At 46.0% G+C, this 10803-nt stretch overlaps 1 protein-coding gene across 1 annotated transcript; it reads right to left on the bottom strand.

Annotated features, from left to right (window-relative positions):
* Positions 1 to 9626: 9626 nt before the first annotated feature.
* Positions 9627 to 10493, bottom strand: LOC141649177 (uncharacterized). The gene has a single exon (XM_074457873.1). It carries the CDS (start codon positions 10491 to 10493, stop codon positions 9627 to 9629), a length of 867 nt encoding a protein of 288 aa, XP_074313974.1.
* Between the last annotated feature and the right edge of the window lie 310 nt (positions 10494 to 10803).

Here is a 10803-nt window from a genome sequence, read left to right on the forward strand (position 1 = left end):
TGGCCAACCAAATCAGAGGAGAGTATGAGGCTCGAGACGACGGGATGGTAAGATACCTGGAAAGGGTAAAAGCCGACACCGCCAAATTGAAGTCCTTCCATATACAGTGCATTCCCAGGTCCGACGCTCTCTCAAGACACACCGGCTGACAGACATGGAGGGTGCGCCTTTGATGAGCCATTAGGACACTGACAATCTCGGGGAAACTTTGTATAGCGGCGGAGGTGCCCGAGACAACTGTGGGCACCCCGACGCATGTTTATATCTAATAAAGAATCGTCCAAGTTTTCCATCAAAGTGTTCATTTCCCCCCATAGTCACTATCAAGAAGTAGGCACCACGGCAGTCACCCCAAGAAGTAGACGCTACGGCAGTCACCCTAAGAGGTAGACGCCGCAGCAGTCACTCCAAGAGGTAGACGCCACGGCAGTCACCATCAAGAAATAGGCGCCACGGCAGTCACCCCAAGAAGTAGACGCTACGGCAGTCACCCCAAGAGGTAGACGCCGCAGCAGTCACTCCAAGAGGTAGACGCCACGGCAGTCACCATCAAGAAATAGGCGCCACGGCAGTCACCCCAAGAAGTAGACGCTACGGCAGTCACCCCAAGAGGTAGACGCCGCAGCAGTCACTCCAAGAGGTAGACGCCACGGCAGTCACCATCAAGAAATAGGCGCCACGGCAGTCACCCCAAGAAGTAGACGCTACGGCAGTCACCCCAAGAGGTAGACGCCGCAGCAGTCACTCCAAGAGGTAGACGCCACGGCAGTCACTATAAGGAAGCAGGCGTCACGGCAGTCACTACCAGCGCTGTTGATACTCGCGAAAGCGATCGAACATGCCTTAGAAACGTTAAACACGGTTGAGATACGCACTCTAAACTGCCTCGGCCGGGCCGAGGCGGAAACAAAAGAAGCGCTCAATTAATAACGTAAGAAGACAACTTAGACGAAGACAAGAAAAGACCTCGGCCAAGCCAGAGGCAAAATAAGCAAATTCTTGTTAAAAATGATAACAGCTTACAAGTGAGGAGAATACAGACGACGGCCGTCCCCATAAGGATAAGCCAAAACACAACCTACCAAAGTTGTACAAAATACAAGGAAAAGAAAAGCAAAAGGTTACAGACATATCATTTGAAGCGCCAAAAGATGGCAGGGAGGAAAGGCTTAATAATTGGCTCCCGACAGTGAAGCTATCCGAGACGCCGGGTGAGCTCGGTGACGGCCGCCCGTCTCCCTATGCCTCGTTGTCGCTTGCCATCGCAGCGTTAGCAAAGCATCATCGTTGATGGGCGACCCGAGAAGCTGTCTTGGCGGCCTCGCCTTCAAAGACCTCGACCTCCTCGGCTTTCTTAGCGACCTCGGTCTCGGCGGCCTCGGTTGCCTTCATCCTCTCGGCTTCCTCCTTGGCCGCCTTAGCCTTCTCGGCCGAGGGTCGCCTTCTCCGCGGCCGCCTCTTCCTCTTTCTTCACCCTTACCTCCTCCTTGGCCTTCTCCTCCGCGGCTTTCTCCTTAGCTTCGAGCTTGTCGTCAAACAGCTCGTCAAATTTGTCCCACGGAAAGGAGCCATCAAGGGGAAGAGCTCCCCAATCACTTCCCGGCGGCTTCTTCGGCCCAGTCCCGATTGGGCGCACATGTTAGGAAGGATAACGGTTTGGAGCGTCTCAATGTCCTCCTCCCTTTGGGTGATGATAGCATCCTTGTTCCGAACCACCTTCCCCGGGCTCGAAACATGCCCCTCCATTCGTCCCTCTCGCGACGGTAAAGGTCGGCGTGCTTCGAACAAGGTCACGCCCCTCCCAGCTTAGTTTAGCGGCTTCACCGCCGCAGCCTCGGCCTTGGCTCTCTCGAAGGACCTCCTTTTCAGCGTCCTCCCCGAGTTTTCTCTCAAAGACGGATCGCCTCTTCGGCCTCGGCCTTGGCCCTCTTAGCCTCCTTGTTCACGCGTCGAGTTCAAGCCTTAGCCGCTGGAGCGTGGGGCGGCTTCACCATGGTCTTCTCTTGCTCCACAATAAGAGCACCGGTCGTATCAGCCCACTTCGCCAAAGAACCCGATCAAACTTAGGCCCTCCGACTTAACCGGAGGGGGTAGGCTTCGGGATGGAGGTGACAACGGTGGCGTCTTGACCACTTGCTTGCGTTAGATTTTCCCTCGCACGCCGTTCAATAGTGTGACCGGTGAGACGGCAGCGGTTGATCTACAAAAATTCAATTAAAACATCCGTGTCAGTATACATGGACATATCGGAGAGCTTGTCATCAGGAACGCCTAATGAACCAAGCTAAGAGTCGAGCCACAGGATAGATCTGTACCATGCTTGGCCTTCTTGGTCGGAGGACGCATCTCCTTGCCGGCAGCAGTTGCAGCAGTAGCAGCGGAAGCATCAGCAGCAGGGGTGGGCCCTTTCCTTTTACGGACAAGGGGAGACCCCTCCGCGTCGGAGTCCTCCCCATTGGTAATGTCAACGATCACCACCGTCTCCTTCTGGACTGAAGGGATGGGAGGTGGAACGGATGTCGACGCCGTCGCCGCCGAAGACTTTGTTTTCCGCGTTCGGCGTGGCATGTTACTAGCAACCTTCGCCTGGGCCGCCTCCACATTCAAGCCTTTCAGCTGCTGATCCATGAGATCATTCGGAGACGTTCTGCGATCACGAGCTAGAGCCTTAGGATGCAAATCAGCAACGGTCTTATCCTTGTGCAGCCCCATTCTCCGGAGGATATCCTCAGACAGGTCCGGTCCAAAGTGGTCTGCAAAGGAAACAAAGCAAGAGTTAAGTAGAAGAAATGAACCAAAATTCAAAAACAGAAACATTGAGAGCAGAGATGGGCCTCACAACGACCCCACTCACCCCGTGCTAGGGCCGGTATGAGGCCGACATGGCAGAGCAGCTCATCCTGAAGAATGATCTGCGTTGGGGGAATCCATCTTTTCGGCACCCCACTCTTGTCCGCCTCAAAAAGCCTCATCGCCAGCTTCTCATTCGCCGTAAGAGGGACCTTGCTGGCGTCCATTTTAAGCTTTTTCCGGGTGACCCATTTGTCATGCTCCGCCTTAGTCTCGCACCGCAAATTAACTTGATGCTGGAAGGACCGGGGCAGCGGGTAGTCATCCGGCACCTCAACGTACACCCACCGATCTTTCCAGTCTTTGCAGGAAGAAAGCTTATCGACGGAGACGTAACCCGGCTCCATTTGCACGTCGTACCATCCGACGCGACCAGCAAATGACGGCCGAAGGTGGTGAAGCCGACGGAATAAATTAACCGTTGGAACTTCCCCCTTGAAGAGACAAAGCCAGACAAAGCCGACTATGGTCCTAATAGCCAACGGGTGCAGTTGGGCCACGGCGACGTTCATGGCTCTAATAATGGCCATGACATATTCATTCAGCGGAAACCGGAGCCCGTACTCCAAGTGCCGGATGTATACGCCGGTGCAACCCGGTGGAGGGCAACAAACGGCCTGACCCTCCTCAGGGATAACAATTTTGTATCCCCTGCCAAAGTAGAAATGGCCCTCGAAAAATGTCTCGCCGGAACAACTGGCGAACTTATGGGTCCAAGCACGGTCAGGGCCGACCTTACAAGGGTCGCCGTGATCCATGACGTACTGCCTCCCCTCATTAGGACGAGCCCTTTCAGCATCATCGTCGTCATCATCAACGTCATCATCATCCTCCCAATCCTCCAAAGCTTTTGGATCGACTTCGGGAGAAGGAGACCTAGGGCCCCCGGACCTTATCGGGACGGCGTCTAGTATCTCCTCCTCATCAAGACGCGACGGGGAACCCCCCGGCGCAGGTTTACTAGGTCCGGCATCAGCAGAAGACATGTTTACAACAAAACTTACAAAATAAAAGAGAAATCTGTTTGTTTACCTTGAAGAAAAGCACTAGCCGAAGTAGCGACTCTGAAGATTAGAAGAGAGAGAAGCCCTTGAAAGTTTAGAGAGAAGAAAATTTTAGAGAAAATGAAATTGGTGGCCAATTTGGGGACTAATCGCCCTATTTATAGGGGAAAGCCCATGAAGAAGGACCAATCGGGGCATGACCCATGAAACGTCGCCAATCGGCGAACGACACGTGTCGGACATGCAACCACGGAATGTCAATCGTTGCAACAGTTGAACGTCAATCAATGCAACAGTGACCAAGCGTCTTCAACACGCCCTTCATCTCTTTGCCTACTCATCTTCCTCAAAGAAATTCCTAAGTATCTGTTTCTCTGCCGGCCACATGATCAACCAAGCTTGTCAAGACCGGGTACTGGGCAATCAAAAGCACACGGCGCTCACAACCTCGGTCTCTCGCCAAAGACCACTTTCTTTTCCACATCTGATGTCCATTACACATCCATGTGGAGGGGGGATATGGTACGGCCTAAGCAGAACCAAGCCGAGGAAGAAGAAGCCGGGGCAGAAAATTTTTTCAAACTTGCGCAGAATATACGCTCAACATACATCGGAGCCCATACCACGGCATAGACTACGCTGGGGGCAAATTGATGGGGCATATTCTGCACCCTCTGACCGAGTCAACATATTGAGCAAGGTCAAAGATATCCACAAGCAAGTCAACGACTTAACCAGCCTAACCGACGCAGCCCGTCGGCTTGTCACTTGGGTCCCGGCCGGGGCAACTAGCCAGCCGGGGCACACATCCGCGAACTCATATCCAAGACCCCTCGGCGGCGAGTCAACAGGGCCCGCCGGCCTGCCATGGGTCCCTCGGCCGAGGGGTAGATCAGTCTTTCCACCTGCTAGCCACTTGGCCACTTGGCCACTACGTGACAAAAGGTGAAAGTCTATAAATACTCCTCAACTCTCATTGAGGAGGGGATCCACAATCTAACCTAAGAATCACTATTCATCTGGTAATATCTTCCTTATCTCTCTACAAAATATACTTCGCCAAGTAACAACAACTTATCTCTCTAAGTTTACTGACTTGAGCGTCGGAGTGAGTTCGCTCGGTCCAAAGCCGAGCCCTCAGTTTGTTCACTGTTTCAGGAGACCGAAAGGAGGATTCAATCAAAGACGTCATTCTACAAGCACGGGTGGTAACAAATAACTGCTCTGGAATTACACCCGGAACAAATCGAATTACAATAAGATACGTATACATACTCACAAAATCATTCGTTCAATTTTAAGGAATTAATTAACTTGTATCATCATACAATTAATTAGTTAATCAATTAAGAGTGTTACCCTAGAGGTATGACCTTAAGGGATCAACTGATCGCCACCGTCATACGACAGTAATGTCAAACTCTAGTCAGCCAATCATTACCGATTAATGTGGATCAGTTGACAATAAAATATTACTTTCCCTCATGCATTCTCATTATGAGATTTAAACATGGGATCGCATTATTGTCGAGGACACATAGTCCAACATTTATTGCCTTGAATCTTCCATTGCTTATATACAATTATTATTTCCTTGCTTATTAACCCTCTAATTGATGAATTAAAGGCCTAATTTCGAAAATTTGGGAATTAGGGTTCATAAATCCGAGTTGATAATTTGCATTAAATTGGTTAGAAATTGTGTTTATTTGCTTGGAATCTTCACTTTTTGTTATATAATTGCAATTCCCTTGCCTTTTACATGGTTTATGTGTGATTTTCGACTTCAAAATCGAATTTTCCGACTCATGTGGTCTTAAAAACGTGGCATGTTTAGGTAATTAAATTGGTTGGTGATTACATACTTGTCTTTTTACTGGTATGTCGACTAGTGGACAATGTAACAAGAGGCCACGGGAGAGGCGCGCTCCCGTTCGCCAAACGGTGGTAGTAGAGACTTCCGAGGAGGAAGAGGAAGAGCTTCTACCAATAGACGAGTTTCCTTTTGTTGAATTTCGTGATAAGGAGCAACGGGATAAATTTTTGGCATTGATGAATACAAAAACCATGCTTCCTACTAGGTGTATGGACCGAAAAATTTTGCATACTTTGGGTATAGAGACGGCCATGTATGATATGTTCTATCAAATTGCGTTGCAGGGTCTATTTCTTTTCCATGAACTCTCTTGTCAGGCTTTGACCCTTGAGTTTATTAGCTCGTATGTCTATCTCCCACAGGACCACTTGATTCGATTTAGATTGTTAAATGTTGAACTTTCTTTGACATTTGATAAAATTTCTGAGTACCTAGGCCTAGATAAGCATTCTGATGGGGATTTGTATAATGCTGCTGGTTTATCTGATGTTCGATACTTTTACTGGTTTTGCGGATGCAGATGTTAGCTCTATAGCCTTGCTTGATGTGCAACATGTTTGCTTTAGGGTTATTTTTGAGGTACTTGAGTTATTTGTTATTTGGGAGGCACGACAGGAGTAAGGCTCAGTCCTTAGAAGTGTTGATTCTAGCTAGCTACTTGAACCCTTATCAAGAGGAGACTTTCCAGTTTAGTCCACCAGCCCTTATTTACCAAGCCTTAGACCGCATGTCTGGGAACTATGCAGATTTAAATTGTGGGACTATTATTACTAGGATTGCACGTCGTTTGTGTGATTTTCAGGGTGAGGCTCCTTATGAGCCGATGGAGGATCCTGAGCCCTTGGTAGATGGCGACTATTTGCGCTATGGTATCTCCTACATTGATATTCTTGGTGGTACTGACCATTACTGGAAGATGAGGGGTAACTTTTATATGTTATTGCCTAATGCTCAGTTGTCCCGTATTTCTGCTTTAGAGGAGAATGAGTCTAAGGAGAGACCTGCACCCCATACTTACTTGATTCCTGATGAGCTCCTGGTCACTTTACCTTCATCCAGCACCACCGCTACCACTGGAGGGCGCTGTAGGTAGCGTTGTAGACCTCCTACCCCCTGGTACTTACCAACCACAGCCTTCTTCTTCTTCTGTTGCCTCTGCTTCCCACTATGGTTACCATTTCGATCCAGCTATTGAGAGGGAAGTGAGGATGCACGAGGGGATTAACACTGCCTTGACACAGAGGCGGTTATGGGAGCAGATGGATGTTATCACTATTTCTGGGGGAGGCCAGTATACCGGTATTGTTCCGAGCTTTTACACTAATCTTGGAGATGATAGTCGGGTTTTTCATCTCTATGGTGTTACTCCTGAGGAGTATGGGCAATTCAGTAGGGAGTTTGGTGCTCTGGGTCGACCATTCTACACTCCTATTCGGCCTAGTCAGCCTTCCAGTGTGTTTCCTGAGGATGTTGGGGGTCCCTCTTTCTCAGAGAGGACAATTTGGCCAGTTTGCAGCTTCTATTTCTCGGGCAGTAGCTATTTCTAGAGGTGGCCATGCTAGAGGTCGTGGTCGACGAGGTGGTCGTGTTCCTGATCCTGAGTTGGATGCCATGTTTGAGGAGATTGATGGGTACAATAAGGCCATCCATGGTGGCAATGATGATGATGATGATGATGATGGAGAAGCGACAGCTGGTCACTACATCCCTCACTTTCCAGCTAGTTTGGTGGAGTTTTTGCTACACAGCTGGTACTATCTTTCCTTGTATTTATTTTATTGTATTTCTTATTTCCCTATTCCCTTTGTTAGTAGTGTCCTTTAGGTTGCTGGATTTTTGTGTGATTGCTATGTTGTATGCGTCACAATGAGGACACTGTGACATTTAGGTTTGGGGGAGAGTGTTTATTTCTGTTGTGTGTTTTATTTATGTTGTGTGTTTTAAAATCAAAAATCCATAAAAATTAAAAATTTTATAAAATAAAAATACATGTTTTTCTTTATTTTAGGTCGAGTCTTGGTGAATTGTTTAGCAATGATGATAATTGGCTTTGTCTTTGCATTTGAATCTCATTTAAGTTGTCCATGTACATTGTTTTGACATGTTATCTATGAAGAACTAAGCTCATAACTCAAGTCTTGACCGTCACAATATGCCTTATGTCAAGTAAATTTGACAATATTATGTTGGTAAACCACTTAAATTTCTGAGGTTTATAGAGCTTCCTAGGCCAGGAACATTAATAAAGTGGTCTTATTTGTCAATTAGGCTAAAGAGTGTGGTCTCCTTGTGGAATGTGTAATATCAAACTGCATAAGTGTGACATTAGTTTCTTAATTTTTTGCGCGTTCATATGATTAAGTAGTTAGTACATGTGGAAAGGCGGTTCTTACCGTTCAAATAAGCCACACATTACCTTGTTTTGTTAGCCGTTTAAACCTTGTAGCCATTTCATATCCTATTTCATAGCTACAATCTAGAATTTGCCTACCTTTTCGGGACAGTCGCAGTTGCTTGAGTCTCATGTTATTTTAGCTACTTTGGTTGGGATTGGGACTTTTACGTCATGTGGGTAGTAGCTTTAATTTTGGTAGCAATTGTGTTGATCTCCTATGTTGAAAAAAAAAAAGAAAATTATGAAGCAAAGAAAGAAAAGAAGAAGAAGAAGAAGAAGAAGAAGAAGAAGAAGAAGAAGAAGAAGAAGAAGAAGAAGAAGAAGAAGAAGAAGAAGAAGAAGAAGAAGAAGAAGAAGAAGAAGAAGAAGAAGAAGAAAAGTGTCCGAAAAAAGAGAAGAAGAAAAGAAAGAAAAAAGAAAAAAATTACTTCATTCGGTTTTGTTAGGAGATCATAAGTGGTGTTTACCAGAGTCTAATGTATTTTTGGAGAGTCTTTCATATTCTCTCATATGTTGTCAAAGTTGAGATGATTTCTCTAGTTGGGATGGGCACGTTTATTATTATTAGAATTGGTTATTGGTTTAGCGCTGCGACTACCGTCTTAGCCTCACATATCCATACGTGTTTCGGCACAAACCACTTCTATACCCTTGCCCTTTTGCCACCCTATTGTCCTTTATACAAGTACTTAATCTTTATTGTGAATGCGTACTAGTTGGAGAAATTTCTATCACATTAGATTGCATGCATGTTTCATAAGTTGAGTGAGTGTTTTAATTCTTTCTATCTTACATATATCTCACCCCTTATGAGTGCATGAGTGAAACCGCGAAATCCAACTAATTTGTCTTGTAAGATTGAAAAGTATTTGGCTGAGTCACGGTATCTTGTCACATCTTAAGTTGAGTTGCGTTATTCTATTACCCGTGCCTTTGAATTTGTTTTATTGGCACAATTTTGGTCATTACTTTGTTATAGATATGGATAGCTTGGGATTTGTATGTGCTTTGACATTTGCTCTGAGTTATTCATTCACCATTTGTATGTTTGTCTTTTGTATGGTGTGATTGCTTTGCTTAGGGACAAGCAAAGGTTTGGTTTGGGGGAGTTTGATGTATCACTTTTATATACACTTTTATAACTCCTTTCATGTTGTTTTTGATACCGTTTTCGTGCCTATTATGTCATTTATATGCCTTTTATAGTGAAATGTAGGTACTGCCGCTACTTTATGTTTTAATGCAGAAATGACGTATTACGAGGTGAATCAAGTAAAGATGAGCATTGCGGATATGGCATAGCGGAATACACGAGGCATGGCACGCGAAAGGAGGAGACTTGAAGATAAGAAGAGAAGATTAGGCGAAGATGAGTTGGATGGCTAGTTCCTCGATCGAGTATATAGGTGCTCGATCGAGTAACTTGTCCTCAATCGAGTATGTTAAGGCTCGATCAAGGATCCTCTTTTTTTTTTTTTTTGGACAGCTGTAAAGAAAGGTTTTACAATTTTAAGGCCTGACGAGCCAGGCCATGAGCAACACCATTAAAATGCCTCGGTATAAACTTAAAACATAGACAATGAAAATAGCTTGAAAGACCACGCATTTCCTCCAAGATGCCTGCAATCAAATGATCTTCCTTGTCGACCCCTGCAATTTCGTTAATAAGCTGTAAGCAGTCCGACGAAATGTCCAGATGAAGAAAACCCCCCGAAGCCGCCCATAAGAGAACATCTCGAACCCCCAATGCTTCCGCCTGCAATGCTGATTCCGCTCTGGTTCTCACCTGCCGTCGCATACACTCTTGCCCCGTCCCATCATAGGCCACCCATCTGAAAGCCGCCGCATATGTTCGTTCCCATCCAGCGTCCACTTCAACCCGGATAACATTGCATTGTTCCTGATTGCCGATCATTTGTAAAGGGTGTCCGTCCCTTATTTCCGATTTTTTCTGTTCAATATGTTCCCCAGAACCCCCTTTTAAGCATTTCTTCAGATTCTCTCCGTCCACCTGATCACTTAAGGTACGTACCTTTTCATTAATCGATTCAAATAATAATCCAGAGATTACTCGTGAGTTCATAGCCAACCCTTCAAACTTGATCTTGTTTCGTACAATCCACAATCCCCATAAAATTGCTATGAACATTATCACCCTCTTCACCCCTCCTTCCCTACTCAAAAGATATCGAACCCAATCAATAATCCAATCGGTCATATTTAAAGACTTTGCATTTTCAACCCTAATACCTAAATCTAACCCTGCCCAAATCCTGGCTGAGACCTCACAGTCCCTAAACAAATGCTCTATGGTCTCCAGTCGTTTGTGATTCTCCCCACACATCCCATAGAAAACGTCAATATCCATATTTCGTTGTTGAAATTCTTTTCCAACTGGAAGCGTGTTCGTAATGATTCTCCAAACAAGGATTTTCCATGTATTAGGGACAGGGAGATTCTATAACTGTTTTCGACAAAAAAACCTTTCCCCGATCTCCAATTTTAGTTTTATCTTTAAGTGTACCCTTCCTAGTCATGTACTCCTCAAAAATCAACCCATAACCACTCTTAACTGTGAAAGCCCCATCCTTTGTGAATGGCCAATAAACCTCATAAAACTTTCTTGTAACCCGCACCTGAGTTGCCAGGATCCTCTCCGTATATTCGTCTCTAAACAA

This window comes from Silene latifolia, chromosome 3 (genome assembly GCF_048544455.1).
Source record: "Silene latifolia isolate original U9 population chromosome 3, ASM4854445v1, whole genome shotgun sequence".
In the NCBI taxonomy this organism is placed as follows: Eukaryota; Viridiplantae; Streptophyta; class Magnoliopsida; order Caryophyllales; family Caryophyllaceae; genus Silene; species Silene latifolia.